The sequence below is a fragment of the Neopelma chrysocephalum genome, unplaced genomic scaffold, assembly GCF_003984885.1.
Source record: "Neopelma chrysocephalum unplaced genomic scaffold, ASM398488v2 Primary Assembly neopelma1_96780, whole genome shotgun sequence".
NCBI lineage: Eukaryota > Metazoa > Chordata > Aves > Passeriformes > Pipridae > Neopelma > Neopelma chrysocephalum.
This window is the reverse complement of record NW_020925424.1, coordinates 160,982-177,025: the sequence shown is the minus strand read 5'-3', so window position 1 is coordinate 177,025 and position 16,044 is coordinate 160,982. Positions and strand designations below refer to the sequence as shown.

The 16,044-nt window shown below is 44.0% G+C and overlaps 1 protein-coding gene across 3 annotated transcripts in view; it reads right to left on the bottom strand.

Moving 5' to 3' along the window:
• Nucleotides 1-335: 335 nt before the first annotated feature.
• The window catches only part of ARHGEF39 (Rho guanine nucleotide exchange factor 39), a 16,361-nt gene continuing 652 nt past the window's right edge, over nucleotides 336-16,044 (bottom strand). The window contains exons 2-11 of one of the 3 annotated variants that reach the window (XM_027709507.1): nucleotides 14,641-14,726; nucleotides 13,198-13,382; nucleotides 12,152-12,246; nucleotides 11,632-11,752; nucleotides 10,471-10,589; nucleotides 8,782-8,852; nucleotides 6,847-6,975; nucleotides 3,060-3,289; nucleotides 2,119-2,207; nucleotides 336-1,929 (exon numbers count right to left, since the gene is read on the bottom strand). In XM_027709507.1, the coding sequence (XP_027565308.1) occupies nucleotides 1,914-1,929; nucleotides 2,119-2,207; nucleotides 3,060-3,289; nucleotides 6,847-6,975; nucleotides 8,782-8,852; nucleotides 10,471-10,589; nucleotides 11,632-11,752; nucleotides 12,152-12,246; nucleotides 13,198-13,344 (1,017 nt within the window). In that variant the 5' untranslated portion in view covers nucleotides 13,345-13,382; nucleotides 14,641-14,726 and the 3' untranslated portion in view covers nucleotides 336-1,913. Of the gene's footprint in view, nucleotides 1,930-2,118; nucleotides 2,208-3,059; nucleotides 3,290-6,846; nucleotides 6,976-8,781; nucleotides 8,853-10,470; nucleotides 10,590-11,631; nucleotides 11,753-12,151; nucleotides 12,247-13,197; nucleotides 13,468-14,377; nucleotides 14,464-14,640; nucleotides 14,727-16,044 lie in introns of those variants that run through there. The other 2 variants (XM_027709508.1, XM_027709509.1) reach the window with 2 other exon arrangements.

Sequence of the window (16,044 nt, the reverse complement as noted above, 5' to 3'; positions counted from 1 at the left end):
GTGACTGAATACCACCATGCCACCTAGACTATGGCACTGAGTGCCACGTACAGTCTTTCCTTAAACACCTCCAGGGACAGCGACCCCACCACCTCCCTGGGCAGCCCATTCCAGTATCTAATCACCCTTTCTCTGAAGAAATTCTTCCTAATGTCTGACCTAAACCTCACCTGGCACAGCTTAATTCTTTTGCATGAGCGTTAGTAGCTTACTCCAGCAAAACCTGGCTTTATTACAGGTTCTGGTCCAACAGCCCTGCTCTGGGGCAGCATCTCCACTGTGACAGAGCTACATTGTTTCCTAGAAGCCAGCGCGCAGCATTTCAGGGCAGGAAGTTCAGTGAAAAATGAGATACTTTTGCTGTTTCAAAAAGTGCTGAATGCAAATAGGGTGGTAACACTGAGATAAGTCCTATGAAGAGACAGTATCAAAGGAACTTGTCTTATAGTAAGGTGGCAGCCCAGGTAAGAGTTGTTGCCATCTCTAGCAAGAGCTTGGTAGACATCCCAGCTTCAGGTGCAGGATTACAGGAAGTCTCTATTTTACCTAATTAGAACAAAAAGGGAGAATGGCAGAATTTTTTCAGAATGATTTAACTTTTAAGAATCTTTAGTTGTTAGCTTTGTCTTTGATTTCAAGCACAGCTAGTACTTGAAAGTCCTAGCTGTACCTTTGCAGTGAAAAAAAAAACCACCAAAACCAACCCAAACATGGTATCACAGAATAGAACACCAGGTTGGAAGGGACCTCAGGGATACCTGCTCCAACCTTTCTTGGTAAAACACAGTGGAACTGGTGTGGCTTCCAAAACCCTATTGCATTCCTTCCTCCCTCCCAGGTTTTACAGACTTAAGACATTTAAATGAGTGATCCCGTGGAGCAAGTTAATTGTATGGAAAGACAAAAAGTTAAAGTTACATATTCTCTGTTTTAGTGAACCCAGTGTGAAATTAAAGACGTGTACTGCTAAAGGAAGGAGAAAAAAACAGTCAAAATGCTGAAAGGTCAGTGTTCAGACAGACCTTAATCTTTGTCTCTAGTAGCCTTGAATTTGCCCTCTTTGTAGGGAGATGAACCAAACTGCTGTTGCTTCAGAGCTTCCACATTGTTAAAAGTCCACGCTGAGGCTTTAACAAAATACTAATGAATAATATGTTTTCTGTATTTATTCCTTAAGTTGGTCTGTCATCCTAGTAAACTGAACCCTAGCACATTTCCAGGGATTGATGACCCAGGAGAATGACTGTACCCCCTGGAGATTTTCCCTGGAGATCAGGAGCAGAGGTGCTGCCAAAGGTTTTCTCTGCAGGATTTCAAAGCAATAAAACACTGCACACCATGCAGGCAAAGGCAAGAGCTGTTTCAGCTGCATAATCTCTTAGTATTCAGATTATAAATGTGAATGCTGCTTGATAAGATGACTGTGGCCTGTACCACTGGCAGAAAATATAGTGTAATGTCCATATTACCACTACCCAAAACACACATTTTGGTCACAGGACCCAGAAGCATGAGCAGGTGGACACATACATAGACAAATGAGCGTGAAAACACTGGTTTAGAAAGACGGTTGAGTAAAAACATTTAATGAGGGAAAGCAAATCAGGCTCTCGTCTGCTTGTCTTTAATAATCTGAGTTTACAAAAGTGCAGAAAAGCTAGAAGCTTTTAAGCTAAATTGGGGAAAATTCTTGATACTTATTTTTTATACACAAATGCTTAGTGTGCATACTTGTTTTTTGCAGTGTCTGTATGAACATTAGGACAGCTGACAAAGCATTTGTCATCTCACAAGCACAGTGTGTAGTCCCTCTAACTGCAGTTCTACTATATGCCCCTGAGCATTTTCTAAGGTTGTGTAGGCTTCTGTCATGACAGTGGTTGTCTTGCCAGTCTGTCTTGCACTCGGGTGCGTCAGGCTTTCAGCTGTCTGTAGAGAAAAACAAAGGGCAAGGCCACTTCATAGGTGAAATCTGTTCATACAATTCCCTTGTGTTCCTGGCTGCCAGAGTCAGGCCTTCTCTATCACCCTTATAACCATACACAGGCCTATATGATCATTTTTATGTCCTGTCCCCTTACTCTCAGCCCCTTCCACCTCTGGAAAAGAGGTGCCTACCTGACTGCAGCTGTGAGACTCCGATACCAGTCATTGATATCTTGTTGGTCGCTGGACATCAACAGCAGTGCCTTGTGTGGAAAGGAAAGCTGAAAGGCAAACAGAATCTGTGGCATTCCTTGCCTAGGCAGCAATTCTGGTTAAAGGAGAGTCATCACTACTGGATTCAACTCATCTCTGCATGTTGATTTTCACCATTTTCCTTCCCAGACTGAAAAATTTAGCTTTAGTACTGGGAAAAGCCAGAGGCTGGACAGTACAGAGCAAGTGCCAGACTTGACCGTTCTTTCCAGCCACAGTTGACAGCTCTCTCTGACTTTATAAGCTGTTTGGAGATGAGCAATGCAGTTCTTAGCAGCTCTTCATCCAGTTTTCTCCCTTATTCCAAGCTGTCCCTCAGGGTCCTTCCACTACCACCATCTACAGGTCACAGATTGCTTGTAGTGTTCTTTGTCGCAAGGAATGAGATAACACAGCCCCAGGTCCTGCAACCTTGGAAGAACTGACTTTGAAACCTCTACTGAGGACACTGGTCCCTGCCAAGGACCCTGCAGCCCTCAGGGAGTTTGATGTACAAGCAATATCTCTTGTGATAATAACTCCTTCATTCTCTGTTTTTCTGAAAGTTGAGCCCACAGTCAATGTAATTGTCACATGCCTGGGGGGCTGTCCCCTCAAACCTGTAGCTCTGATGAGGGCATGTCAAAGTTTTATTGGATCCTCCTCACCTGAGCTAAGTGAAGCAACCAGCAGCAACCTGTACCCCAGAGTGTGCAGGAGGGCCTACAGCACTCAAAAAGGGTTGCCTTGAGTCAGACTAGCTCATTGCATTTTGTCACTAGTCTCGTCGTCTCAGTCCTGCTGCTGCTGAGACAGCTGGAAACCTGCTTCCAAGTCTGACTCCAGTGGTGCTCCTGCCAGGCAGAAGTGGGGAGACTTACACTGAGGAGCCCTCCCTGGCTCTGCGTGTGGCCGAACACTTTATCCACGGTGCACTGGTGGAGAGGGTAAACAGCCTGGCACGCCAGCTTGTGCGAGTTCAGCGGGTGCAGGGGGTGGCAGGGCTTTGCTGCAATGAGGATATCAGAAAACAGGAAGAACATCCTGCGCTTCAGTTCTTCTCCCTTTGAAGGCACCACCAAAAGCCAACCTTCCCGGATGTACCAGCGCCCTGGGCATGCAAAGGAAACAGAGACAGTTGTCAGATCACTTGAGGAGGGGGGAAAGATGTAACGAGACAAACAGGAATACAGCCTGAGCCACCCTTGTAGGTTACCGGGTTCTACATCAATTCCAGCCACTAGAAGGCACTGAAGTATCAACTGGGTCCAGCCCACCAACATGGAAAACACCCATACAAAAGCAGTAACCAGCCCAAAACGTTTAGGAGCAGGCTGAAGTTGTTATAAATCTACTATGTTAATTAAGAGGATATTATGATATGCAAGCCTGTTTAAAAAGATCAGAACAAAAACATGGTTTTAAAATTGTATGCACACCTTTAAACTAAAATAAGCCTTCAGAAAACACACCATGAACAATCTTTGTGTTGCCCATTTGTTTATCCTTAGTGGTGAAACAGAAGATAGCCTAAGCTTTGAAAATGTAGTATTTTGTTGCTTGCTTGTGTGCGTAAATTAAATAAATTTAAAAAAAAAGAAAAACAGCAGAAAAACCAAATCCTCCATGTTTCACAGGTCACCTAATTATATACAGACCTCCAGTAGTTAAGAGATTGCATGATGCAGACTACTGTTCTAAAGAGGAGACAGCAAAGGGGATAAAAAATAAGAAAGGTCTGAATAGGCAACCTTATCAGCCTCTCTTACAGAACAGAGCCCAGTGTCATCCACCCGTGAAATGAATTGCAATAAAAGTAAAGGAAGAGAAAGCAGCAGAAAAATAATTAAAACAATTAGATAAACCCAGCTGTAAGCAGCAATTAAAAAATGGCATCTACACAAAATGGAATAATTAAAGCAGGACCTCTAAGTAGGATTCTTGTGCAAGATAGCCATCAACTCATGGAAATTATGAAGGCACCTGCCAGTGAGATTATTTGTAAAAATATAAAGCTGTAATTAGGTATTGCCACCTGGCCTTGTCTAGGAAACACCTGCCAGGGCATTTCTGACACTGTTTTTCATGCCTTAGCTTCTGCATGAGCTATTAAGTACCTTTTAGAAAAAAAGCAGAGTTTTGTTTTAATTATGGATTGTGTCTTACTTAGTATGCCACAGTCACAAAACGAAGAGGCAGGTGAATTCCTGTTTAGCTTATTCCACAGGAACCACTCCTCTTGTCTGAATTAGAACGTGAGAAAGAGAAGGAATCAAGTGCAGGAATCAATCAAAGTTTAAGAAATAAATGAAAGGACGGTGTCAGCAGCATGGGACTGGACTGGGAAACTGTTCCTCTCAGGCTAAGCTGTGATCAGACTCTCAGGTATACAATCTGTCCTGGACTGTACTGGAAATCTTGGATTATGGATTAAATCCATGGATTACCAGGGGCACAAGATTTAGGAAATGCTTGTGAAAGGAGGGCAAGAAAATATCCTTATGGAAGCTCAGGATGACAGAACAGTGTACCAAGTTAAGGAGGTGATTCTGGTTAATATGGTAGTTGCCCTAAATATGGAATGCAGCAAGAAAAGCAGGGTCTCTTCACTAGGAGCAGTATATCTCAGAGACACTGCCAAATGTGAGATACCCAACTCCAAAGCTCCCCCTTTCTGTGAATTTACAGCATTAGGTTTTTTCTTCCCTCCTGGTGGCAGGACACAATCTTAACAGTTCTGAAAAAAATAGCTTGTTTCTGGAAAGCTGACCCAAAACTAGCAAGGCTCCAGTTGCCTCTACTTTTCTGCTTCACACATCCGAGAGTACCTGTGTAACTCCAGGAAATGGAAAACATGACCATAAAAATTCTCTGTCCTAGATAATGGAGAGGCCTCTACAGACCCTCAACACTCGCCTTGCTACATGTCTCAGAATATTCAAAGACCAAAAAACGCATGGACCTAATGCTTTCAAATGATGGCCATCTCTGGTCAAGCTGTAATGTTTTGGGTGGTTTATTTTTGTTTGGTTTTTTTTATCAAGGGGTTATCTTATTAGTTCTGACATTCAGGATAACTGATTTACCTTTTTACTTATGCACTACCCCAATGTGCCCAGGCCCCCCACCACATGCTCCTGCTCCCTGTAAATACAGCACACCCGTGTAAGTTCCCTTTCAGCTGGCATCATGAGAAGAATTGTAAGAACGGGGAAGAGAATTTTAAATTTATCTGCCCATTGATTAAGCACTTTTGAGAGTGACCTCTGATAAACAACCTTTGTCAGCCTTGCTGATTTGGCTGGTATAGAGTTAATTTTTTCCATAGTAACTGCTATGGGGCTGGTTTTGATTTGCACTGAAAACAGCATTGACAACACAGGGATCTTTTCTTTATTGCTGTGTAAGCACTTCTCAGCATCAAGATCTTTCCTGCTCCTCACCCCACCAATAGGGAGGCTGGGGGTGCATGCGAAGCTGGGAAGGGACACAGCTGGGACAGCTGATCCCAACTCCCCAAAGGACATTCCATACCATATGGCACCATGGTCAGCATATAAAGCTAGGGGAAGAAGGAGGAAGGGGGGTGTTTGGAGTGATGGCATTTGTCTTCCCAAGTAACCACTGTGTGTGTTGGGAGCCCAGCTTTCCTGGGAATAGCTGAACACCTGTCTGCCCATGGCAAGTGGTGAATTCCTTGCTTTGTTTTGCTTGCATGAACAGCTTTTGCTTTACCTATTAAACTGTCTTCATCTCAGCCCACGAGCTTTGTCAGTTTTACCCTTCTGAATCTCTCGCCCATCCCACTGTGGAATGTCTCTTTCACCCAAAGATCCACAGGTATGAATTACAACCCCATTCACTAGTACCTGGAGCTGTGCCTTCACACACAGAGACTTTAATACTCCTCTCCAGCTGCAGCACTGTGCCTGAATAACCTCTGCAATAGCAGAGTTTAGTGAGGGTACAGGTGAAACCCCAGGTGACCATTTCATAATTTCCCAGACGGGGCGCATTTATCAGAACATTCCACACACAGCTTGGAGCGTGTTCTGGGCTTGGAGAGCACCCAGTAACACAAGAGGTCATAGAGATCTGTTATCCCATTAGATGTTCTTACATGCCAGTGACTGTGATTTTATATATCTCAGCTATCAACACAAATACGCTGATTTCTGGCACAGAAAAAAGAATAAATAAAAGACAATTCTTCGTATGAAGAGTATGAGCAGAATTCCATTAATCTTATGGCTTAAGATAAACAACAACACAGTCCTTGGGCCCTTGACATTCAGAAATCTATGGTTCCTGCAATGGAGTAGAGACAATGCCACTACTTACACTCTTTCAAAATTATTTAATGTCTGTCTTTCATTCCCACCCAGGACTTAAAATCCTGGCTTCCTTAGGTTCATAATTTTTAACTACATGTCATCACCTCCTCCTACCTGAACGTCAGGCAATTAAGATGCTGCTTATCCTTACTCCAAAATGCTTAACTTTAAAAAAAATGTTTGAATTAGTAGTCATATTCCTTCACCACCTCTCTATGGAATTTGGGCAGAAGGGGAAAACCGGTTAATATGAGTTGAGTCAGAGGTGAAGGAGAGCATACCTTCATGTATCTCAGCATGGTAGAAGAAAAACAGAACTGTCAGTAGGACCCACCTGGAGTCAAAACCTGGGTCTTCTGTCCTTTGAGCAGTTTCTGAACTCGAAGCAGCTGCAATGAGTTCTCTCTTTTTTCAGTTATGCCTTGGACCCGCTGAGATATCTCAGATACAGACTTCACAGCCTCTGAAATTACAGCAGCATATTCTGAGGTTATCACAAATGAGTATATATTTCACCTTAGCTATCTTGCTAAGAAAAGATAATATGAAATTAAGAAGCAAACTTTTAAACCAAATATCAACAACAGTTTTATTCAGGAGTTTCAGCAGGAGATTGGAGTAGTTTACCTCCAGAGGCCTCTCTCCAATCAACAATTCTGAAGCTCTAGAAAACATTTTCCAATTAAACATTAGACAGAGGAATAACTTGGAAGCAGAAAAGGAAAAAGCCCTACAAGTGGTGTTACTTCAGTTAACTGCTTGTAAATGTCACAGAATCATTTTGGTTGGAAAAGACCTCTCAGATTATTGAGTCCCACCTTTGACTGAACACCACCTTACCAACTAGAGCATGGCACAAGTGCCGCATCCAGTCATTTCCTGAACACTTACAGGGATGGTGACTCCACCACTTCCCTGGGCAGCCCATTCCGATGTTTAACAACCTTTTCCATGAAGAAATTCCTCCTGATGTCCAGCCTGAACCTCCCCTGGCACAGCTTGAGGCCATTTCCTCTTGTCCAGTCACTTGTTCTCTGGGAGAAGAGGCAGACCCCCACCTGGCTACAATCCCCTTTCAGGTGGTTGAAGAGAGTGATAAGGTGCCCCCTGAGCCTCCTCTTCTCCAGGTTAAACACCCCCAGCTCCCTCAGCTGCTCCTCATAGGACTTGTGGGCAACCTTTCCCCAAATTGTTGGCCTTTTCTGGGCACACTGTAGCACCTCAATGTGTCTCCTGCAGTGGGGGGCTTAAAACTGGGCACAGGAATCAAGGTGCAGCCTCACCAGTGCTGAGTACAGAAGGACAGTCACTGCCCTGGTCCTGCTGGCCACACTACTGCTGACATAAGCCAGGATGCCACTGGTCTTCTTGGCCACCTGGCCACACTCTGGCTCATGTTCAGCCACTGTTGACCAGCACTCCCAAGTCCTTTTCCACTGGGCTGTTTTCCAGCCACTCTGCCCCCAGCCTGGAGCGGTGCAGGGGTTTGTTGTGACCCAAGTGCAGGACCCAGCACTTGGCCTTGTTGGACCTCACACAACTGACCTCGGTCCATTGATCCAGCCTGTACAGATCCCTCTGTACAGAACGTTCCTACCTTCCAGCAGAACAACACTCCTGCCCAACTGGGTGTCATCTGTGAACTTATTGAGGGTGCACTTGATCCCCTCGTCCAGATCACAGATAAGATATTAAAGAGGACTGGGCCCAGTACTGAGCCCTGGGGAACACCACTAGTGATTGGATATGGCATGAAGGACACGAAATACCCTAGAAAATTGAGGCATGTGACCAAGAGAGTCATAGAATGGTTTGGGTTGGAAGTGACCTTAAAGATCATCTCGTTCCAACCCATCTGCCATGGCCAGGGGCACCTTCCAGCAGACCAGGTTGCTCAGGGCCCCATCCAGGCCCCTTGCCTTGAACCCTTGGTGGGATGGGGCATCAACATATTCCCTGGGCAGCATGTGCCAGTGCCTCACCACCATCAGAATAAAAAAGAATTAAAAATAAAAATGAAAAAAAATAGAGCTGCCATTTCTCCAATTTAATCCTTAGGCCACTTTTACAGACAGTTACTCTACATTTTTATTCTCAATGTGTTCTCAGGGGTATCTTGATCAAAATGGAGAAGAGAAACAGTAGTCCACAAGAACCCCACAGAGAGAAAGATTTTTCTTCTGTGGAAGCAGGCAGGGAGTGGGAATCCAAATATTAGCAAGGAGGCTATCTCTGACCAAAGTGTCAGCATCTACAGGTGGAATCATACTTGCAAGTTTGAGGTGCTCAGCACTGTCTGGGCTGGTGTTCTCCAGCAGGTCTCTGAAGAAATGCTTGTACCTAAGTTGGAGAGAGCAGGTTTAATTCACCACAAGATGCCAGGAATGTCACCACCTCCTGTAAGTGACAGCATGACGAAGAGCACTCCACCAGGAGATGGAGTGCACACATCTAAGCCTAATCAAGCAGTTTTGGGCACACTTCAATCACATTCATTTTATCATCAAATTTATCCACTAAAGTAAACCAAGTATTTTATACATCTGCAAGCCTTTGGCTTTTCCTGGGAATCTGATAAAAACAACCTCACAAATTACTTATGTTCACGAGACTCTCAGCATTCACACAAAAATGCCTTCAATACCAGACAAATTTCCCTTTGAACTATCTATTTTTTTGTATCTGAATGGTGGCATTCATACCGTGTTTCCTGCCCATACAAGAAAATAAAGGCGTTTCTATAAGAACTAGGATCTTCCTTTTTCTTTTTTTCCTCTCCAGTCTTTACTGGAAAGGATCAGATCTCTGCAAATTCTTTCTCTTAATAAAGTCAAACTGTTTTCAATCTGAAATGAGAGAAGGAATTTAACAGATTCACAAACTGGCAGAACTCGTGTGACCTAGTGTATTTGTTATTAGTGTTTTGAAGAAAATTGAACATGATGGAGCTGATTAATGAAAAAATTAGATCTTCTGTTAAAAAGCTGACACTTCTCCCAACTGCTGGACAGCAACAAATATACTGCTGTTTTGCAAATTTAAAGGAAGTATCCAAAGCATTATAATAAAAAAACCACCAGTCAGCTTAATGTTTATGAAAAGCAGCTACTTGGTCTACAGCAGCAGCAGCAGCAGCTGAGTTCCCAGCAAACTACCTGTGCCCTGCATTACCCAGACACCCTCCCCAAGAAAGGGCTGCCCATGAGTGCATGCAGCACTCTCCCCATGCAGTCAGTTTGCCTCTTCAAAGGGGGGATTATCATAGAATACCCTGAGTTGGAAGGGACCCAAAAGGACCATCAAGTCCAGCTCCTGGCTTTGCGCAGGATAACCCTAAAAATCACACCACATGCACAAGTGCTGTCTGAATATTTCTTGAAATCTGGAAGGTTTGGTGCCTTAAAAGGGAATGCAGCAATCCAGAGTGGATCTGTCTAGGCTCAGACAACTGCAATAGGCATCGAATCTGAGGAAAGCGTATGGCCCTGATAACCAGAAAGGGAAGAAAAGCTCTTCTGTGTTCGTTAATTTCATCCTTTCCAAAAGCAGTGATCTACAAGAATCACAATGCCCCAGGGCAGCAACCTGCACAAAAGCAGAGCAAGGCCATCTCTGGCAGAGGGCATCACTTCTGCATCATTTCAGACAGCTTGTTTTTGTTCAGAGCTGAAATTCAGTAGCTTACTGAGGTGGCAGGAAGCCTCCAATTCTACCCAAGAGCTACATGAAGGGATAGGAGCCAGGGCTAAACACAGCTACTTCCCTGCATCATCTCCAATCCATGTACAGTGATTCCACTCTACGGGGACATCTTCAGATCTGTTTCACTGCTGTCTATGTGCTTTTTTGATTTTGAGACACATTAAGCAACTTTACCTCCTGTACCAACCAAGACACTGTTATGTTCCTTTTTCCCTCCTCATGCTAACCCCTTGAAGACTCACAATTGTTTACTTACTGGTGCAGCCTCTGCAGGGGCAAAGGAAGCAGATCCTCTAACTCCCTCCCTTGAAACTGAGGTCGAGATTCCTGGAGTTTCTTAAACCGCCGGAACGACTTATTTTTCCTCAATCGCTCCTGTGTGCAGCAGAAAAGGGATATAGCTTTGAGACTACAAAAAGAACTATGTGCTCTAGTCTGAACCAGAGCTTAGAACTCTTCAACTTAGAGTTTAAGACTCCAGTCCTAAACACAAGCATCAACTTCTTTTGTGGTCATAGGCAAGCCACTCCCTTTCTCCTAACCATCATTTCCAGTGGGTAATGGAAGCAATATTATTCTTTCATACAGGCACAGCAGTACAAAGCTAGTACATGCAGCAAATGGAAAGAAAGAAGAAAGGAAGGTTGAACCCAGTTAGGAAAACAAGGAGTGCACCTGTGGCTTTGTGCCACTCATTTCAAGACAAAGCAATGCAGCTCCACATTCCCATCACCTCAAGGCAAGTATCCAAAATGCCTTTTTCTCTTGGACAATCAAAAGTGTGAATATGTGCATGGAAATACAAGAGAAGAGAAATATCCCAGTACATCCTGCATCTGGGAATATGCATGGACAAAAACCGGAGGTGGAGGGGTTTAAATTCCAGATACCATTGTCAGAACTTTGGAATAAAAATATATCCTTCTGAAATTTCTTGAAAACATGTTGTATTTGGAGACATAAGTGTCCCCCTCAAAAAAATAAAATTCTACCAGAGAAAAGAAATTGTGAAGGAAAAGGAAATCCCACTGCTAAGGATACAGTTAATGGTAGTGGGAAAGATTAGGAGACCTGACAATTCCCAGAAAGAGATCACTGTACCCTAGTGAAAGCCTGGAAGCTCTCTAGGCCTTGCCAGCCAAGAAGGAGTGGGAGTAAATACAGAACTCTGTTTGAGAAAGCTGTTCTCAGCATATGCATATACATACACAAACACCTGAAAAAAGCATGAAAAATTTGAAGCTCTAAGGACGTATAGAAGTTTTTACCATTTTATTATGGAAGAAAGACTGAATATCATCAGCCCAGGAGAAGTCAGAAAAATGATTACTCCAGAAGCAGAAGAAAAAGGGAAGGATGTAGCTGTTTCACAGAACAGAAAAACACAGAGAATAAGAAGAGTAAAGTAGTTATTTACCTTCAAGGTTTTATTTGCCTGCTCCAAATTCTCAGCATAGTGGCCATAAAGATCCAGATTCTGACAAAAACTTTCCAGTCCTGGTCCCAAATTCCCTCTTTCCAGGTGAAATGACAGAACACTGTGTACAAGGAGCAAAGATAGCTTGTGAGGGCTACATTACTGATGGCATTTTCACAGCTCTCTCTGGTTCGTTCCTATGATGACCTTCCTTTGTCGTTCTCCACCTCACATCCAGTTTCTGTGCCAAATATGTGCTTGGAGGTCACAGAGTAAGCCACAGAATACACTGTGGAGCAGATTTACTGAGGTTAAACCACTATCTAGTAACTGGGTATCCGGGTATGTGACACAGATCAGCAGTTTCCTGGGTACACATCAAGTGTCACCAAAGCTAGCAGTGCTAGAAGTGAATGCCTGTTTTACAAGGTGTTAGTAAGATATTTGGAAATAAAGCTTTCTCATCAATATAGAGTCCTCCCAGTACAATCACAGGAATTGCAACAGTGTGTCCACTTACTGGCTGGCCGAATATATGGATTCCAGGGGTCCAAATATAGTTTCCAATACAGCAGGTTTCAGTGTCCCTTTGGCCTTTAAAATTGTCACAAAGTACTAAATAGGAAAAAAAGAGAGAATTTCAAACAGGCAGAATTCACAGATCATCATAGAATCACACAACGGTTTGGGTTGGAAAGGACGTTAAAGACCATCTCATTTCAATGTCCACTAGACACTTTCCACTAGACCAGGCTGCTCAAAGCCCCATCCAACCTGGCCCATCACCTCCAGGAGTGGGGCATCTGAAACTTGGGTGGGCAACCTGTTCCATTACCTCATCACCCTCACAGTAAAAGAATTTCTTCCTAACATCTAATCTAAACCTACTCTCTTTCAATTTAAAACCATTCCCCCTTGTCCTATCAATATATGCCTGTATAAAAAGTCACTCTCTCTCTCTCTTTTTTATAAGCCCCCTTTAAGTAATGGAAAGCCACAAAGGTTATTAACCTTTAAGGTTACTCAAAGGTCATTTGTGGCATACAGCAAAAGCCAGAAGTTCCTCCCTGCACACGCTGGCTTGTAAGGATATCAAATATTATGAATGTCTGCCTAAGATATCCATTGTCAGACGTAAGCCTGATTTGTAACTTTGACCGTAACTCTAAACACATGGAACAGTACTATAGTACTACTAAACAGACTGATAGAGCGTATTTCAGTATCCTTAGATGCATTTGTCTTTCACCGTCTTGTCTATAATCTCTGTTTGTTTGTGCCCCCTACATTTCATACACCTCAGGCATCTTAAGGCAAGTCCTTATACAATCAAAATTCAAAGGTTTATGCCTGTGTATAGACCAAAGCCAAAGGCCTGAACCCACGAGCTACTGAATATTACAGAGGAGGTAAAAGAAAAACAACAAAAAAACCTTTCAGCCCTAGCAGCTGTCCCAGGCACTAGGGATATATCAAAGTCTTGCTCTTGACCCTTCCCCATGACAACACAAATAAGTACGGGCTATCTGAAGATACCCACATAGCAGAACGGGCAGAAATACTCACTGTGACCACCAAATCCAGCTGCTCGAGGTATTTGTGTTCAGTTTCCAGCAGCTCCTTGGCTGTCCGGCTGCGCTTTCTCTCCCAGCGAGCCCTCTGGTCTTCCACAGTGTTTGCTCCAGCAATAAACAGCAGGGATGAGTCACTCATGGCAGACTCAGGGTTGATACACAGAAAGGTAACGGATCCTGAAGAGCCAAGAGAGGTGGACACACAACAAAGGAATAACCTATGTCGCAGGGTAGGATTCTGAACTACAGACTCTACGCTTTCCTAAGCAAAAAGGGAAGTCAGTTGCCAGCAACAGTTATTAACAGTTTCCTTCTGCATTCCCACCCGCGATCACAGGAGCCCTGCATTGACCGGAGGAATGGAGGTTAGAAAGACCAGGCTGTGAAAGCAGGAGCAGTACATGACGATACATCTGTAGGCAAATCTCAAGCGTACAATCCCACTCACAAGCCACTGCTTCCTGTGCTTTGCCCCCCAATTCTTTGTGCAAAATTCTCATTAAACTCAAAGTGGGCGGAAGAGGTGCTGTGGATAGCTGAAAACAGCCACAAGATTTGTCTTGTGGGGGAAGGAGAAGGGAAGGAGAGCACTCTTGCTTGTTTTCCCATGAAGGTTACCAAGAAGCAAGTGGTTTGCATTGCCATTTTCTAACAGTAGTTTGTGCTTGCAGAGATGAGAGAGGCTGAGCAAGTGCTGTGAATCACACTACCCACTCATTAACCTGCTTTGGTCCTGCTCTGCTGTTCTGCCAGAGCAGTGTGGTTTTGTTACACAAAACAGTCCCTCTTCTAGCCCACTCTCTCAGAGAAAAAGTCATGTTTTAGCAGAACACCAGTTAAATATTGTTCTTTTGATGAAAAGGCAGTGCACACTTGTCCTGGCATTAGGTATACAGTTTCTCTGGAAGCTGAGCTACTTCCACAAAAGTTCTGATTCCCACATGGACAGGATACACTACTACAGAGAGATGTGCCATCACAGAGAAGGAAATTTGTCAAACACAATCTTCCAGAGACATTTCAGATATGTAAATCAATGCCTGAAACAAGAATTTCACATCAAATAAGTGACTTGCTTAATGAGTTTGCAAAAGTCCAGGTAGCTGAGGGACATGTGCAGTATTTTGTAGTAGCAGGAGCTTCTTCACAGCTTTATCCTCATATTCACTTACAACACAATCACAAGTGTAGCCAAGGCCACGTCTTGGTCAAACAGGGCAGAGCTGACACCACTGTGGATGGAGAGGCAGCACTGCAGGGAATACCACACAAAGCTTAGCATTAGACCCCTCCCTGGAAGTGCCCAAGGCCAGCTTGGATGGGGCTCTGAGCAACCTGGTCGAGTGAGGGAGTGTTGGAATGAAATGGTCTTTAAGGTCCCTTCCACCCCAAAATATTCTGTGACTCTATCAGTGTGCAGTTGCAAAGTACTCACCAACAGTGGACCAAAATGCTACCACTTGCAGAGCACCTTTAGCCAGGGCAGATTGCAGTCAAGGTTTTCATTTTGCAGACCAATTTCTTTTAACAAACCATAATAATAAAAAAAAAAAGTTACTCCAGGTTTGACCATCTCCTCCTCACACAAAGCAGTTCAAACACTCCCATTATTCCACAATGTATTACACTATAACTGTGTCAGGTCTGTAGGGTAAGAGCTGCCTGGAATCCCATGGGTACACTAAAAAACACTACACCTACAGAGGACAGAACCGCTCCATCTTGCTTCTCCTGTCTCACATTCACAAACCAATAACTAAATGCCACTAATTAAACACATTCTGTTACCATTAACCACCTTATGACACCCCGTTACCAATATTCCCTTCAATGTTTCTAAATTTTCTGAGTATCCTCAAAAAATCTCCCATTTTTTATCACTGCACAGCCACTGTCAATGTGTCAGCAGGGTAGCCACTCGGTGAGTGGCCCACATCCCATCCCATGGGTGGTGGCTGCCATGGAATAGACCTTAGGGTTAGGACTGCTCTTATCAGGAAGGGTGCAAAGCCAGAGACCACAGCCAGCCCTCAGCCACCCTGAGGAGTAAAGATAGCAGGAGTAAATATTACAGTAAATGTTGCAGGAGTAAATATAGTAGGTAAACTATGCTCTAGCCTTCCTTCAATTTCCCTGCAGTGTAGGTTATTAATAGTTTGTTTTGGATTAGTCGAAACCAAAGGTACTATATTTTGCAGGAGATGAGAAAAGATCCACCAAAAGACTTAGGGATTGTGCAGAATGTTTTTGTTGACCAAAAATTAGGCATTTTATTCATTATCGGGTTGTTTGGGTTTTTTAATCAGGTAAAATACGTTTTAGAGAAATAAAAGTTTTCAGTAAAAAAAAAAGAATGTGAGCACGCCGAAAAACATTAACCAAACGTTAATTTTTTTTTTTAACTAAAACTAAATTTCTTTTTCCTCTGCGCATGACACGGATTCAGGAAATACTTGGCTGGGGTCAGTGACGAATTCAGCGAAAGGGATCTTTAGCGGGGGAGTCATCCCATTGAGCCTTGTGCTCAAAGCGGGGCTGCCATCAAAGTCAGGCTGAGCTGCTCAGGGCCTCATCCTGCCCAACACCTTTCCACGGGGGGAGATGACATGGATTCAGGAAATACTTGGCTGCGATCAGGGATCAGTTTAGACAAAAGGATATTGGGGCGGGGGGGAGGGTCATCCCACTGAGCCTTGTGCTCAGGGCGGGGCTACCACCAAAGTCAAGCTGAGCCCAAGGGCCTCATCCTGCCCAGCACCTTTACACAGGTGGAGACCACGCCGGTGTCCCGCCGCCCCCGCCGCCGTCCCGCCGCCCCCGCCGCCCCCGCCGCCGTCCC